This window comes from Hermetia illucens, chromosome 3, assembly GCF_905115235.1.
Source record: "Hermetia illucens chromosome 3, iHerIll2.2.curated.20191125, whole genome shotgun sequence".
In the NCBI taxonomy this organism is placed as follows: domain Eukaryota; kingdom Metazoa; phylum Arthropoda; class Insecta; order Diptera; family Stratiomyidae; genus Hermetia; species Hermetia illucens.
Genome location: NC_051851.1, coordinates 145,928,234 through 145,946,441, shown reverse-complemented (window position 1 = coordinate 145,946,441; position 18,208 = coordinate 145,928,234). Strand labels below are relative to the sequence as shown.

The 18,208-nt window shown below is 37.0% G+C and overlaps 1 protein-coding gene across 7 annotated transcripts in view; it reads left to right on the top strand.

Moving 5' to 3' along the window:
• Positions 1-16,590, top strand: part of LOC119650766 (BUB3-interacting and GLEBS motif-containing protein ZNF207) — a 28,966-nt gene extending 12,376 nt beyond the window's left edge. The window contains exons 7-10 of one of the 7 annotated variants that reach the window (XR_005249373.1): positions 4,695-4,764; positions 6,294-6,405; positions 6,828-6,840; positions 15,071-15,090. Coding sequence is in view for 3 of the 7 variants with exons in the window: in XM_038053867.1 (XP_037909795.1) it covers positions 15,071-15,171 (101 nt within the window). In the remaining 4 variants the exon portion in view is untranslated. Of the gene's footprint in view, positions 1-4,691; positions 4,765-6,293; positions 6,406-6,827; positions 6,841-15,070 lie in introns of all 7 variants that reach the window. The other 6 variants (XR_005249371.1, XR_005249372.1, XR_005249370.1 and 3 more) reach the window with 6 other exon arrangements.
• Positions 16,591-18,208: the final 1,618 nt, after the last annotated feature.

Below are 18,208 nucleotides of genomic sequence, written 5' to 3'. Positions count from 1 at the left end.
GCACTATCACTGTCAGTGGCAGTCAGCTGTCCCGAACTGAGCAATTTAAATATTTCGGATCAATGCTATCAGCTAATTGAGGATTGCGCTATTAAATTGCTTCACGCATTAACGCAACCTGAATGAAGTGGCATTCCACAATTGGATTCTTTGTGATCGACGTATCAACGAACGTCTTAAATCTAAAATTTATCGCAGTGTCGTCCGCCAAGTCGCCCTCTGTGGTTGTGAGTGTTACCCGACTCGCGGTAATGGAGACGAAGATGTTGCGTGGACTAGTAGCGTAACATGCCTTGAATACATCCGAAATAAAGATATCCGCGATTGATATGATGTTGCATCGTTCGTGAAAAAATTGCGAGAAAGGCGTCTTCGATGATATGGTCACGTAATTCGCGATAACGAGAATTCACTTGCCAAAATTGGTCTGAACATCGAAGTCGATGGTAAGCGACCAAAAGTTCGGTCGAAACAACGATGGCTTGATACGCTTCTTTTTCTACCGTAGATAGTGCCCTTATAGACTTCCCGCCTGACCCACCTACCGTAGCCTATTGAGCCGGTTTTTATCCACAAACCGACGGTCATGGTATCGCTCATAGATTTCGTCGTAATAGGCTACGGAATTGTCCATCCTCATGTAGGCGGCCGAAAATTCTTTGGAAGATTCTTCTCTCGAACGCGGCCAAGATGTCGCAAATTTTCTTGTTAAGAGCCCAAGTCTCCGAGGAATATATAAGGATTGGCAAGATCATAGTCTTGTACAGTAAGATATTTGACCCTATGGTGAGACGTTTCGGGCGAAACAGTTTTTGTGGGCTAAAATAGGCTCTCTTGGCTGCCAACAACCGTGCGCGGATTTCATCATCATAGCTGTTATCGGTTGTGATTTTCGACCCTAGATAGGTGAAATTACCCGCGGTCTCAAAATTGTAGTCTCCTATCTTTATTCTTCCCGTTTGACCAGTGCGGTTTGATGTTGTTGGTTGGTTGGTTTTCGGTGCTAACGTTGCCACCATATATTTTGTCTTGCCTTCATTGATGTGCATCCCAAGATCTCGTGCAGCCTGGTCGATCTGGATGAAGGCAGTTTCTACGTCTCGGGTTGTTCTTCCCATGATGTCGATATCGTCAGCATAAGCCAGTAGTTGGGTCGACTTACAGAGGGTCGTACCCCTCGCTTTTACCTCGGCATCACGGATCACTTTTTCCAGGGCCGCGTTAAAGAGACCGTTGTTGATGTCGAATGGTCTTGAAAGTGATCCTGTTGCTTTTACCTGGTCACATTGGTCAGGGTCAGCCTTATCAATTTCGTCGGGATACCGAATTCTCTCATGGCCGTGTAGAGTTTTACCCTGGCTATGCTATCATAGGCGGCTTTAAAGTCGATGAATAGATGATGCAACTGATGTCCATATTCCAACAGTTTTCCATCGGTTGCCGCAGAGAGAAAAAATCTGATCTGTTGCTGATTTGCCTGGAGCGAAGCCTCTTTAGTATTGGCCAATGATGTTGTGGGAGTATGGGGCTATCCGTCCGAGCAAGATAGCGGAAAATATCTTATAGATGGTACTCAGCAACGGGGTATCTCTATAATGCACTATGTGATATCTTCCTTTTTATGTATGAGACAGATAATGCCTCTTTACCAATCGTCGGGCATTGATTCGCTGCCCCACACCTTGAGCACAAGTTGATGAACCACTTGGTGCAACTGATCGCCTCCATATTTAACCAATTCGGCTGTAATTCCATCGGCTCTTGGAGAATTATGATTTTTAAGCCGATGAATTGCACGGACTGTTTCTTCTATACTTTGTGGTGGTGGCAGTATTTGTACGTCGTTTACAGTTGGCAGGATCTCCAACCCGCTGATGTTTTAGTTGTTCAGTAGTTCATCAAAGTACTCAACCCATCGCTTCAATATGCCCATTCTGTCGGAAATCCACATTTGATTACCTCTCTATTTAAAAATGAGTGGAGGTTAGCAGGTATAAAAATACGTCCACTGATGGTTATTTTTTGAAATTTACGTCACTCTGCATTTTTTGCCACTGGTTTCCCATTTATCTCCTTACCGACTGTCAACTTTGCGCAATCCTCCTCCAATGTGCCAACGCTTAGCGGTAGCAAGCGATAGAGCTGAGTCCGTATACGTTCGGTTCTGATCATTTCAAACGTTTTCATTGCATTGCATTGCAATTTAATAGTAGTATGTTATTCGAAATTGTTCTCCATTTTGAAATGTGACACATGAACACAACACCTCATCCGAGAACAGTGTGTTGCCACATAATAACAGAACGACTTGAAATTTGATATGATATCAGAGAAGAGGTCGTATCTTAAATTTCGCCACAGGTATTAGGTAGCCTCACAACTTCTCGAGACAGAACGAGTATGTATATGCGCGCTATTAGGTGCAACCTTCACTTTAGCTACATATACTCGTACATACCCTATGATCACAAAAGTACCGGAAATTTATAAACAAAACAAAAATGTCTTAATTTTGAAGCAAATTCATTTTATTCTTTCAAAATAACATATATTTGAAGCAACACACGTGTTTGTCTTCCACTCGTCCATGAACCGCTGAAAAGGGATGACCTCCAGTTCTCGTGTCGCATTCTGCTTCGGCTCGTCTTCGAAACGCTGCTCGGACGATTGTTACTTTTCTTCATGTCAACACTTCTTACAGACCATCACCGTCTTATCGCTAGTAATTACAAGTCTCATGCCGAAAATTTTCACCATAATGTGTTAAGCGGTTCCATAAGCAATGCCAAGTTCACTAGCGGCCTCAGTTAGGCTGGTATGATGATTTTCAAGCATAATTTCTATCGCTTTTTTGACGACTTCAGCGATGTTTGACGTGGATAGACATCGGGAACCGAAGGCAAATACCACTGTCATGCCCGCGGTATCGACAGAAAAGATTCCTCAAAGGTTGTAAAAGCCATTTTCATCCAATTCATCAGTACACGAAATTTCGATAGCAAGACAACTCGTGTCCGGATAGCTGAGTGGTTAGAGCACAAGCCTGTCCTACGGAAGGTCGCGTTTCAAATCTCGCTGGCGGCAGTGGGATTTGTATCGTGATTTGACGTCGGATACCAGTCGACTCAGCTGTGAATGAGTACCTGAGTCAAAATCAGGGTAAATAATCTCGGGCGAGCGCAATGCTGACCACATTGCCTGCTACAGTCTACTGTAGTGTACCGTTACGGTCTTGAATGAAGTGCTCTAACACACTTCAAGGCCCTGATCCAATATGGATTGTTGTGCCAACGATTATTATTATTAAGACAACTATATTAAAAAGCAACAAAACTATATTAAAAACCGACCAAAGAGTAAAAAGTTGACTGATGTCAACAAACACCAGGAAGATACTAATGACGCATTGGCGCTCAAGTATTGATATGTATGTGAGTTAAGGTCGCGTCAATTCAAAAATAATCGGTTTTGCCATGCGCCATTCATTTAAATTAAAAATTCCCGAAAGCTTTTTGATCATAAAGTATATGCATCTTCTCTGAATGACTGTCCAATTCACGTTCTTCTATCTACGTACTCTTTGAGTGACAGTGTCCACTACAGGTGCAGACATATGCCTGAGGCAGCTGCAAACTGAGCCAGACACAATACAGTGTTTTAAATATGCACATGTTGCAAATGCACTTGACAATATTTTGTCGCTGCAGGTGTAACTTCAAAGCGTTTGTCGTGCTGTTGCCCGTGGGGGTTCACCTAGCGGTCGTATTGTGCCAATGGAAGCGTATTTCAACCCATAAATTTAATACACTTCTTTTAGGAGCAGCAGCTTCAGTTCCCTTTAGAAAGACTGTTTGTATATTTGCGAGGCGTTCTCTTTTCCAATACGGTAGGTTTGGACGCCTCTAAGCATTTCTAGATTTTAACTATGAGCAATATCTAGGAACTATTCAAGAATATAAAGTAATTTGGCGAGAAAGGGGGATTTTTTAAATGACGCAGGACGGGTAGCCTAGTTTTCAAATCACAGCACTACCTTGCGGGTAATTTGGTCATCCTCAAGTATTGCTTTTACTAATAAGATCAACTCGATGTAAATAGTAAGTTCGAAATATATCTCCTAACAAAAGCGGTCCCGGATTTTTTTTTAAAGAAACATGACAGTTTGTCTGTGATGTGGAACCTATTTGCTTACAAACAAAATTTTGTCAAAAAATACAAATCAGATACTTTTATACCAAATGTAAATGTGTAACAATCTCACTGTGAAAGAATGCCATTTTAGAGTTTCCTAACTCTTGATTTTTTTTATCTTAATTTCCCTAACAATTGTTAGATTTATGAATATTACGAATATCTTGTGCATATAATTATAAATAGAGCATATTTTCCATATATAAAAATCTTACCTAAAACTTAGTACAAACAAGCATTTACCGAATAACTTCAGTATTTGAATAAAAAAAAACTATACAAACATAAACTCCTACAAAATCAACAATTAAAAAAAAAACAAACAAAAAGATTGAAAAAGCATTTTTAAACTGACGCTGGCTTTTTATTTATGGCCGATATTTATGTTTTTTGGCGTTGTGATTATCGCGCGATTCGCATTCATGATGATGATGATGAAATGATGATGATTCCCGCGTGATGAATCTTCTTCTGTCTCTCACACACATATGTACATCCAGCAGTGAAGTGACAACCGAAATTCGAGCTAAAACTCGAGTTTTATTCAAAAACCATGTCTTCTGTGTCCGCCAGGTAGATAGCGTGGCACAATTTTGTTGCTATAATTATTATTAAATTTACAATTTATTTATCATTTGACTTTTTATTTATACCTGATTTAATAATATCAATTTTTGGGTTTTTCTATTCGTTTTTATCCTGGAAGCAAGATGTGAATAAACACTTCTTTGAATTATTCTTTATTAACAACAATAATAATAATGTACAAAGAAATTAACATTGTTTTATGTTTGTTGAATGTTGAGTGGCTTGGAAATTTGTATTTTTCTAAAATATATATTAAAATTTCAATTATTAAGAGACTAATATCACCATGAAAGTTTATTTTTGTGGAGTCAGTGAAAGTTACTTTGCAATACTAACTCCATGGAATCTATCCAATTATTGTGTTTTTGTTTTTGGTATTGTTTTTGATCAAACATATTTAGCACAAGTTCAGTATTGTTCATTGCTACTCGATTGTTGGGTTAGTAAATCGATTCAATTGGAACAATCCAAAAGGTAGACTTTTCCGTAGTAGAAATTTGGTGTAAATAAGTTGTTGAATAAAACGCAATTGTTGGATTCGTCGCTTCAGTTTTCATCTTTGTAACTTACGTTGACACGTTTTAAGTACTGTGTTGCACCTTCGATAAATCGACACTTTGTGATTTATTGACGAAAATTGCCATTTTCAAACAAGCACCAAGTCGGTCCACAATTTCAGTGTGAAAAGATTTTCTCAAATTTATTTCATTTGAGTTCTCTATAAGTGTGGTGTGGTGCCTCACTATTCGTTTTAAAACTGAGTACCTGACCCCTATACATTTTTTTAACAAATCAATTTGACTTAGTGAGCGTACATTATCGACATTAGAAGCCATTTTTTTTCATTTGAGTAGAAACTGCAGACCAGCTGTTTCCTATTGGTAAGCCTGCTCAAGGCCAAATTTCATTCTAATCGGAGTTGCAATGCATTGTGTTGACCTTATTTTTGTTCAACTCATATCATCTTAAAATAAGGCGAGATATGAAAGAAAATGCCAAGCCAAACACCAAGCCCAATTAGATGTCTGATTTTTGTTCTCGATGGGAATTAAATCCTCTTCTTTAATAAAGCAGAGATTTCATTAGAATTCTCCGCGTTTAAAAAAACATTTTCGAAGCGTATATATATTGGCACTGCTTGCATTTTGCAGACAACATATTCTACTTTAAAATGAAATGATTTCTTTAACTATTCAATTTCTTTTGAGGTGTTTTTAATCCTATTAGTTCGGTGCTCACAACATTTTAAGATCTTGCAACAGTTGCCAGTTCTTTTGTACCTCGCCTTAACTGAAAATCATCCCACACGTTCCGTTGATTCGCTATTAACAAGTTTGAGAAAATTAGCGGGTGATACTCAAGCGAACCATAACTGTTTTTCATTTTCATCCAACTCAGTAGAACGTTTTTTGTGTATTTTTCGAATAAACCCATTTACTGTACAGAAGTAAACGTAATTTTTGCCACTTAGATTCAAGTCTAATTAATTAAATTTTCTTCTCTCTATTTTCTAGATTTTAGACTATTGTTGAATTCATTCCCCTAGAACAAATTTATATTTTTATTTCCATGAAATCTGACTGAAAGTTAACGAAATAGATACTATCAAATGCGGATTATATAATGGTTAATATTTTCACTATTTATAGTTACGATTTCGAAATGTTTTTAGAAATGAATCAAATTCGAACAAAAAAAACATTGAAATCCCGATGAGTTGTTGTTGTTGTTGCGTACACAAAATCACTCAAACTAAAAACAAAACTCTCGTGAGCGATATACAAAAAAAAAGTATGTTGAACAATATGTTTTTACATGTTTAATTGTACATGAATACAATTTGAGAGACTGATAGATTTGCATGCTAATATAGCTTAAATTTGACGTATTTAAGTTTCATTAAATTTTCTAATTTGTCATCATTTTCAAAAGATCATTTTCAAACAGCGATACAAAAGTTGCGCCTAGTAGGAAAATTATTAGCTTCGATATTCTTATCATAAGTTTATTTAAACGAATTTTTATTTTTTTTTATTTTTGTCGTTAAGTTTCCTATTGACGGTGAGTATCGAGAAAATCTCGTAAAAAACAATTACCTTTAATATAAATGTAGTGTTGTAAATTGTATGCGATGTTTTGGTATCAATTTGTATCTTGTATACTCACATGTCACGTGAAGTGTCACGTCGAAAATTTTCCGGAACATACTAAAACAACGCACAACAATTAGTATGAGATACACTGATGTCACTGTTTCTTATCATTATAATACATTTTCATTTATTTTAATTTCATTTTATTCAAGTCAATGTGTGGACACAATGCTTTATTCATTCCTGACTTTAGAGTGTTTAGATAAATTTTCCAATTATTGAATTTGCTCAGAAAATCCAATAGTTTTCAACCATTCAAGTATATATTAGGGTTAGTGGGTTTCTTTAGTTAGTTACTATGGCAAACGTATTCATGCATCGCCTCTCTATTTGTTACGAAGCAAAGTCGAAAATCTTCTTTTCCGCGATGTTCCCTTAGTGTATGTATTGTATATTTTTACTGTCTTCATTCTTTATAGTTTCACTCCTCTGTATTCCTAAACATATTTCAAATACAGGTGTCACAAGTTAGTAAATAAAATAGAAAATCACGACAACAACATTGAATTCAACACCGATTTAATCACCTAATACACACTCAACAACACAATTTCCGTCCACTTAACCAATTAAAAGTTAAACAACATTCAGTAGTACGTTAATTTTTTCTTGAGTTTTCGATACTTAAAATTTTTGTTTTCCTCTCAAGGTGATTGGTTCTAATTTTTGTATGTTTAACATTAAAGTTTACCGTTCAGCTTATGTCATAGTTAACCTAATTGATTGCGATCGAAATTACTCGAACTAACTGATATTTTCCTTAAGTTTTCTGATGAATTGGTGATGTTAATGGGTAGTTGATAGTTCAATTGAAGATTTGTGATTCTATTACAAGAACGCGTTCCCAATTAATTTCCCGTATACGCTGTAAATTAGAAAGACATGCTTCTGTCTGGCTTAAATAAATGGATGACTAATTAACATGATGTGAAATTTGTGGAAAAATCGCATTAACTCGAATTCCAACAACGATCGATATTTGGTTACGCTCATACCCCCGATGTTCTGTAATTTTCTATTGTATGCTTATAATTCATCTGTGTTAAGCAATTATTCCTTATTCTGCTAATATGACAATAAAGCGGTATATGTACCGCTTTGTCACTTCTGCATATATACTTTAATTCCTGAATTCATCTAAATTATTTAAAATGTTATAAAAGCAAAGACTATAAGAATGTCGTTATCAATATATTGGGTTGGGGAAAAGAAATGTCGTATTTGTGATCGAAATTTGACGCTTTATTTACCATATTTAGAATTATCCGATTTAAGTCAAATATACGCCGTTTTGTTCGCACACTTGTTGCCATTTAGAAGGCAACTTCATTATCCTCCTCCTTATTTGCAAAAAACTCGACCAGTTTTCGCAAACCTCTTTTGAGGCCAACTTATCACCAAGAGCGTTTTGCATGGACCGGAATAGATGGTAATCACTTGGTGCCAGGTCTGGACTATACGGTGGGTGCGATAGGACATCCCATCCGAGCTTCCATAGCTTCTGGCGGGTCATCAAAACTGTGTGAGGACGACCGTTGTCCTGGTGGAACACAACACCATTCCTATTGATCAATTCTAGCCGCTTCTGGTCAATCGCCTGCTTCAAACACTCGAGTTACTCACAATAGAGGACCGAATTGAGGGTCTGGCCATAGTTAAGCAGCTCATAGTGGTTGATTCCCTTCAAATTCCACCAAACACACAGCAAAACCTTCCTGGTCGTCAATCCGGGCTTGGCGATGGCTTAGACCGGCTTGCCGCGCTTCGAGCACGATCTTTTTCGCTTGAGGTTGTCGTAGGTGATTCACTTTTCATCATCCGCTTCAAAAATAGGTCGAATTCATTCCGTTTCAGCAGTGCATCGCAGGCGTTGATTCGATACAAAAGTTTTTGTTGCGTGAACTCATGTGGCACCTAAACATCCAGCGTAAAATATGACGAATTTCTTGCTTGGTGGACTCCATCTTTGACGCGCTATAACATGAGACTAAGACGTACGATCATAACACTGTCAAAAAGACCCTTGTAGCACAGATTGTCGTCTTCAATCGCCATATAGTATGATCCGATGCGATAAGACAACACAAGATATGTTTAAGCGTCGCCATCTATTGACAAAATACGATATTTCCCCACCCCTATATATTGGACTGGCAAATAAATTGCGGAGTTTTCAAATAATTTATTAGATAGCTTCTCCCAAAATTTGGAAATATAATGGGTTTCACTTCCCTAGCAACATCATAACTCATTTTCAGAGAAATTAAGGCTTTTTCGTAGGAAACTGGACTAAAGGTCATTTTATTATAATACACTGCAAAATCAATGTTTGATCCTGGAGGTAGAGATCATATAATGCATATAGCAGGATATCACAAATTCCCAGAATTATTCAATGTTTGGAGAAGTATAATACCTACCCCGCCTTTCATGAATCGCATTTCAATTTTACCTGTGTTCAAATCAAAGCGATCGCTTAGTTTTTTAGATAATTATGAATGAGGGTAAACACTTTTCGTTTCAGAAACCAATAATTGTCCTTGGGCTTCACAAAAAATAAATTCATAGTGGCGAGGTAGGATTCTCATTTCAGTGTTTGTAAGTAGGTATTCACCGTTTACCTAGAATTAACTGAGCATTGTCATGTAGCGGTATCTCTTCGTTGTTCAGATTAATAGCATCAATTGTAGTTAACAATGTGTTGGTTTCGTTTAGTGCAAGCGACTCATAAACAAGAATATTCGAGTTTACCGGTGAGGTTAATGCATTGCAGCGCTTAGTGTCCTCATTTTAAAAGCAACTGTTTGCATGTGAGAAATCCAGTTTGACAACTCTCTGCGTCTACTTGTATAACATCCAGTATTCTTGCTCTGAAAACATTTTCGTCTTTCAAAGAAGTAAAACTCGCAACTCTTTGTGTGTCAGAGCCTCCAATCCATAACCCTAACCATATTTTAACATTATTTAATATTGGGTTTGTGAGAGTAGAATTTGGGTCGACTTTCAAAAGTGTTTGCGATGCCAAATCTTGAATTATTAACGTCTATTCTGTTTGTAATTCTATCCTAAGGTGTTACCTGAAATTTGTTTTCTTTGTCTGTGGACAAAATAGGATTCAACATGTTGGCTTTACATCCAAAAACTTGTTGGGCTTGAAAAATGAACGCCCCACAGGAAAAGAGTCTGTTAAGGTGAGAATTTATGAGAGAATGTAAATCTCCTCAATATTACTGTTGGAACCGAATCCTATCAAACTTCTACTGCATCAAATATACGGCAAACCTGTTGGACCTCAATATCCAAATTTATGCGAAACGTAAAGGGGCTACCTGGCGATTCATTCGTTAAGTAAATGCTTCCCCCTGGGAAGAAGTTACCTACTAATTTGTGTTCCGCGACGCACTAATAAACAATATAGGACAGTAATTATGATAGGAAACAAGGTAAGTTGTGATTCTTACACCTTGCTCAGCTCCAGGTAGGGGCACTAACTAGAGAAGCTAGCCTGAAGCTGTAATATTATTCTGGATGGTAATGTCAGCACTTTGCTTAACATTCCACAAGGAAGTTGATATTTTCTGCGGTATTGTGGCAAACCATTTCCGAGTGGCACGTTCTATTAAGCATTGTCCCTGTATGCGCCACACACTTTTCGGCTGGCTTCCGCAGCTCATTTGCTTTTTTTAAAGTAATGAAGCGAAATATGTCGATAATGCACCTTATAAACTAAGCTGAATTTGAAATCCAGTCGCAATGTAAATCCTTCTGCTACCAATGAGATTTCAACCACGACAACCTAGCGCTCTAGCCACTGAGCCGTCGAGGCACTTCATGGATAAGTCACGCCTGAAATCGGTCCCTTCACTACTCAAATCAACTACTTATAAAGGCGTGCGATGTTCCCTCCATTTCACGATTTGGAGCATAGGGTCCTTATGCATCCTCGTCATCACGACACCTGTGCTATCGTGAGGATTTTTAATCGCCCATTTTCAACTTTCCATATCATTCTTTTACATGTGCTAGGTTGCCTATGCTCATTCCTCGTGCCCTCTGCTTGCAACATAAGCTTGCCTTGCTAAATTCAATTACTCTTCGACGTCTTTTGTTGTGATCTCGTGTTTCCTGTATTAATCCTATTGTATTTTCTTTCCTTGTATTTTCGGTCCGTCTCTTTGTCCATATATGACTTGCTTTATATGTTTTCCTGTGTCCGGGATTGTACCACTATGTTATCTGCATATCCCAAGGCTTCCGGTCGACTGAGAAGTGTTCATTTGATTTTTGTTGCCTGAGTAACTTTTCTGTATTTTCCCTTGAGTCAATTTCCATCTTTTTTTATTGTGCGGCGAGGATGTGCAGAGATTGAAAAGGATTATTGATCAAAATTGAGTTATCGTCAATCATTCGTTCCCTGGGCTTTCTGAATCTAAGAGTCTGTATTGCGATGTCTGCGGGCACCTCGTAATCCAACAATATACCCTCCAGCACTTCCAGGTCAACGCGCTCATATACATTTTTCATGAGAGAACTAATACATGATTTCCTTTACTTTTAGTCACTGCGATATGAAGGAGTACATTTAGGCCTAGGTGATGGATTTAACTGTCAGGCAGATATGGAAAGTCCTCAATGAAGGGAACCAGTTTGAACTTGATCTAGTAGTTGAGCAGTTTAGTAAACGTTTATTAATGAAATGTTTCGAAAGTTGCTTAGGTCGCTGAAATGTTTATTCTCCTTCAGTATGGGGTTCATTTTCATCACAATCCTCGGTTTATGGTGGCTGGTGGTTCAAAATCAAGCCAAGTACTATTGAGTGCTTCTAAGAATGCTGTCTTGGTTAAGCCACTGTATATGATTTGTGTCTCTGTAACTCTTGAGACAGATTTTACAACTTCCAGGTGTATTAATGTTACTGAAAGATTGACGCAACTTTTAGTATGAGGACAGGAGATTGTTAAACCCGCAATTGGGTTTCAAGCGGCTGCACAACAGTGCGATGAGCTATCAAAGACTATGGGGAAGTCAATTTTTAATGTCCTTCATACCAGTCGGGAGGGCAGCAGGTTTTGGTGCATGCTGAACCTTAGTGTTGTAACACAAATAAAGAAAAGGTTCCCTCTCACAGCTTTATTGACCTCTTCCTAAATGTTTTTGATGATACATTTGTAGTATGTCGTATGTTACATGAGTTGAGACGATCATAATAGTTTTCGTTTACTTTGTTCGCTGTTGTGATTGATATTTTTTATGGGAGCAACCATGACAAGCTTCATATGTTCAACCCACTTTGCACTGGAGAGTTCCCTGGCGTTGTAAGATTCACTATTGGAAAGTAGACATTTTTTGATAACGCACAATCCATCGCATTCTTCTTCAAAATCACAATTTAGGCTTTTGGATATTTGGTTAACGTGATCCAACTAACCACACTTCAAGCACTGTTCAAGCTATTGGAGGTTCACGGTTACTTTGGTATAAACAAACAATGTGGTCTGGAAACTCTCAATCAATGAACGCCAATTTAATAGTTGTGTCTAATTAAGACACAAAGTTTTCCCTTATATACAAGTCAGCCTGTTTACCAGGACCGGAAAATTAGATAGAAAACATCCTCCAACTGTACAGTCGGATTTTAAAAGATATATTCTTTCAATTGTGTAGGAATGGGCTTAGCCTGTCCAATGCACAAGTGTTTGGGAATGGGGGATGTGGAACTAGTCCTTGCACTCGTTTATCCTTTCTGCCCACTTTGTTTGTAGTTCTGTTTCATCCATTTCAACTTACAAGCTTGAGTGTCCTCATCTGGAATTATATCGTCATTAATCTCAATTGAAACCCTGTACTACGAAAGAAATTCTTCCTTCATGCTGACACACGGATACCGCACTGTAAACGATGAGTGGATACACAAAAGCGGATCACAGGACAAATTGAAGTAAAATTTACATGAAAAAGAAAAGATTAGCCAAAGCTTCGTCAAAAATACAGGAAGCAGTCGCACCTACGATTGTATTAAATTCACCAGGACTCAAAAGAAAAAAGTTCGTATTAAAAAACGTGATTGTATACTCGAATGCCAGTTCGTCATGGATGTCTCTGTTCACCTTTGTGCTGCCCCCCCTTCTGTAGGCGTGCAGTGTCATTGAAAAATCGAATAGAAAAACAAAATAGGCTGTTTGGATGAAGTGAACAGGATGCGCATATATTGCATTCGAATTTCATCCGCCATATTTTTTCTCATTTCAAAGAAGCGCCACATTCAAAAACGGTTTATATCCGATTGACCTTTAGTATGATATTTGATGGTTTACAAAGTCCTTTATTTACTTTTCGAAACTGTATACTCTCGGCATGGTGAACACGTTTCGTGAACTGTTACCAACAATCAAATGCATCGAGGTCGAACTTTCGCATTCCAAATCAAATTTCCTGATAAAAATTTCTTGAAGATTTCTAAGCGGAAGGAGTGTTAGTCATCGCATCCTAAATTTGCAGACATTCTTTTTCATCAAGTTAGAGCTATTCGCTAATGTATTCTAAAGCATTTTCGCTGCCTTTATATCAATAACATAGAATAAGACCACTTCAACATCTTCAGTCTATTCATTCATTTGACTTTTGCTTCTTCGCCACTCCCCGTAACCACTGCCGCAGGAGAATGAATGCACCGTGGTACTACACAAAAGCAGAGATGAGGCAGCGGCTGAGCTACCTCTGCCCTGAAAGAAACGACTAAATATTTTTTATTTAAGAATAGATGCTTTGCTTAATACAATAACAAAATGGGAGGGATCTTCTCCCCAAATGATCCAGTCCGCGTTCCAGAGGATGCCTATTTAGCGCTCCTATAGTCCAACATAAAACTTATACTCGCAACATCTATTATTGGCATTCATTCCATTTGAACTCACAACTACTGGTTTGAATCTAATGTATCTAAAATCCTAACATAACGTTTACTGTAATGTTATTCTATTCACTTTATATAACAGAACTTTGTTCGCTTAGTCCTTTGCTACTACCTCGGTATACCCTCAACATAAAGCAAACATGACTCTCAACATCCATTAACATCGACCAACTTTATTGTAAAATATGAAATAGTTTTTATCTAACTCTACCTAAATATACAAAAGAGAAAATCGCCTGCAATATATTGAATGTGTTGTTTTTTGACTATTATTTGAAAGTTTGTTGCAAGATTGCTCTATCCAATAAAGTTTTGTATATATATGAAATTTTCCAAAGCAAAGCAAGATATTTTTTTCCTTTGAAACAAAAGCCAAAACGAATTTAGAGAGCCACACAGTATTTGATATAAATGTGTATTTAGTTCTTCTGTCCTTGCAGAATTTGGATATTTTCATTTTTCGTGTATTGAATGAATTGAGAATTCGGAATATGTTAAAATTGTCTCTCTGTTCCTTTGATTTTTCTTCGATAAAATCTACTTGATAAATCGCTTAAATTATTATTATTGCAACTGGAAGATACGAACTTTTTATTTATATTATTTAATTTGTTGAGTTTAGAGCCCGAGTATTGAATATTTCCGTTTGTTCTTTCCAAAGAAGATGAGAAGCAAAAAAGTTAAGTAACAATTGAATTTCTAAAACTCATGTCTGGTTTATTGAGCAGGTATAGACCAGACCTTATCTATTAATTAATATATATTTCTTTTTTCTTTAACATACTTCCAATAAACATATATATATATATTTGTGTAATTTTGGCAAAAAGCTATATGAACCGAAGGATAATTAATCATATTTTATACTACGGATCAGTGAGATGGAGGCTTTTTGCGCGTGCTCAATTTGGATGTTAGCTCTGTAAATAGCATTTGTTTGTTTGGTTGGGAAGCTTGCATCATCTCCAAGAAATATGTTTTCTCCGTACTTGAAATGTGCTTAATTGTTCTTGTTTTTGTTTTGTTTCGTAACGAAACGAAATTGCGTTTTTAAATGACGTTCAAATTAGTTGTTAAGGTAAATGAATAAACTTATTAAAAAGAAACAATTCCGCCACTTTACTCTTTTCATTTTATTTTCCATACTTTTTTTGTAGAAGACACTGAATGGCAGTAGTGATCTAAAACGTTTTCGTCTTCCGTTTTTCTCTTTTCTCTCGAATAGGACTGCTTGCTGCACCTTTACCAGGCATGGTTGCCCCTGGCATGGGGGTCATGATACCAGGACCGCATATGCCAATGATGATGCCGCCTCGATTTCGGTGATCTCCCCCTCAGGGGCCACTCTGTTTGGCTCCCGTTCTGAATTTACAGATGCCAATAATATATCCCTGAAAGCGACCCCCCGTGTTGCCGCCATCATTGGCGTCGCGACTACTGACCCCATCCGTGCGGACGTCGTCACCATTTTCTCCAAACTGATCGATACCAACAGCAATGACAACGGCAAACACATCATCATAATGATCCCGACAAATGAGATTCATAAAGAAAATAAAGCAAGTGAAATGTTTTTTTCTTTACATTTTATTATTTTTATTATCATTTCATAAGTTAAGTTTGAAAATTTCTAGAGAGGAATTTAATTTCTTTAGCTATTTTTTCTTTAAAAACTATTATAGTATTTAAATGTAAGATTTTTTCCTTCTTTCTAAAGAAAGAAGAGTTACTGGAATGATCCCATAAAACTTAGTGTCGATAAAAAAGCTTTTCAGATTTATATATTTAAGTGGAACAATTAACCAACCGTAAATCAAATGCTTTCATAACATTTCCTAAATGTTTAACCATTTGAAAATTGAGCAGTCGAAAAAATGTTGCGGTCGAGAAGAAACAACAACTATCGAGAAACTTTGAGTATCTTATGAATCCGATTTCTTCTCCCTTGTTTTCCTTACATTTGCATCCATTGCTAAAATGCATTACTTCAGTTTTCAAAGGCATGTGACATAGGAACGCGTTTCCATTTGTGAATGAGCTCATTCGACAATTCTATCCCAAATGGATTGAGATACACATAATAAATTGAATTTACAAAAAAAGATATGCTTGCATCAACTTCGGTGATTTCAATATCGAAACAGAAGCAAATGTTTCATTGAATTTCTGGTCAGTGCATGATTTTTGTCCCCCAAACGAATTTCCATCTAAAGTTGGTTGTTCCTTTTTGGCAATGGGTGTATAACTTTTACACAAAACCGCAATGCGTATTAACTCATATTTTTTTTTTTTTTCAATAACATATTTTAACAGGTCACAGACGCGCGCCCACTGTGTTAATAGAACTGAGGGCGTAGTAAAGAAAATGAAAACATTTAGAAAAATAGAGAAAATATCCTCTACTTCTACCACTACTACACGTCTGTTAATATCGTACCTGGTATGTTAAAAACAATCATATTTACATATAATATTATATCTAGACTATTATTGTACCTCTACCTATCGCTCTATCCAAACTTTCTGTTTTTTTTTCAAGAGCCAGCCAATGTGTATGTACGTATTATATATTTTTATCATTTGTGCTGATAGTTTTCCATCGTTTCCTACTACTCGTAATTTTTTTTTCTTTGAAAAGATTCACGTGTACTCTACCAAAAAATTCATTTGAAGCAATTTCTCTGCTTCGTCACAACCCGGATCTGCTTCCCCCCGCCATTTATTTCTTTTCCTCGTCCAAATTTGTGGTTTTATTTTTTTAACAAGAAAAGAACACCGTGTTTTGCACCGATCATACATAACTTAGAAAGGGATGTGAACGAAATATCATTTTGGCTAAAGACGTAGTTAAAAATGTACTTGTTTTCTAATTGTCCGCTTCATAATAACACATATTAATTTGAGAGAGAAAGGAAGAAGTAAAGTTATATGGAATTTATTTCGGAATGCTTAAATTATATGATTAAATTTTATATTTTGTTTGAAGTTTTGATGGTTTGATTTAGGGAGTCAAGTGCTCGAAACGAACGTAGTATATACTTTGCAATGGGTAGCACTCATTGCTCCTCATGCAATGAAACAGAAGATTTAAGAAAAAAATGTCAAATGTCAGTCCGCAATTAAAAGAGAGGGCGAAGTAGTATGAGAAAGAGCTGTATTTCTATTACAGGATGTAGCTTTTTTTCTGTTTTTCGGTATAATTTCTATCCCAGCCCCAGATAGTGGCAACCTTCTAATTTTTTTCAGATTTTTCGGTTGGGCAGTTTCAGACAAAGGGCCCGTTAAAGAAATGATAATTTTCGACCCCCGAACTCCCCGCCTTTCCAACAAATGTCAAAACTAAGATCAGTTTCGAAAAGTACTAATCGAAACCTTTCATTTGTAACCCCACATGACTAGTTGGTGAAAAAAAATTTACACCCTCCTTTTGCATGTATGGGGACCTCCCCTTAAATTCGCCGTAAAAGGATGTAACTCACTGTATGCGTGAGTGTTCACAGTTCCCACCTTTCCACCTAATTTGGTGTCAATCGCTGCTACAGTCTCCGAGAAAAATGCGTGTGACGGAAAGACAGACAGTAAACCGATTTTAATAAGGTTTGTTTTACACAAAACCCGAAAAAGTAGACTGATACAGAAATTTTATGAATGGTTCCTTGTATTAGTTGAGCATGAAGAGCTAGATGGTCATGCAGGAGAATCAAGCTTCTTTGGAATCCACAATAGTCCATCCTCATCGCTAACTTGGCCTTATTCTTCACAATTTGTAGGAGATATTGACTGTTGCTGCTCTTCTGATAATCACGAAAAATTCCACCTTGAACATATCGAAACTGTCAATATGACTTATCTTGAAATTGGAACTTCCAACTTCGTAGTAGGTGAGCCGATATATGCTTCATTTCCATCATTATCAGTGGTGCAACAATTGGTATCCGGTATACATTTGGTTAAGCTAGGTACTTCAGACTCCCGGTTTTGAGCCGAAACACCAATTCACAATTCTTAAAAGCTGTCTGGCTCCATCGCAGGCAGGGTCTGCCACGTCTTTTTTCTATCATTCAATTCCTCCTGAAGGAGTTTCTCTCTCTTCCATTCCATGCTTTACTTTTTTACAGGCTAGATTCGAAGTGGCATTTTCTTTAACTCTTTCATGACGCTCTCTCAAATGTTCAAATTTGTATTGTAGAACAACTTCTTTGGAAAGCACCTTGCGTTTTTTTTAAAATGACTAAATTTGTCTAATAATTGTTTGTCAATCACTGGAGGTTCACTGATTTTAAACTGCTATTCAAGAATATGTATTATATTTACACCAAGTAAACAAGTCGTCAGAATATTTGGAGATTTACTCTATTTGTCC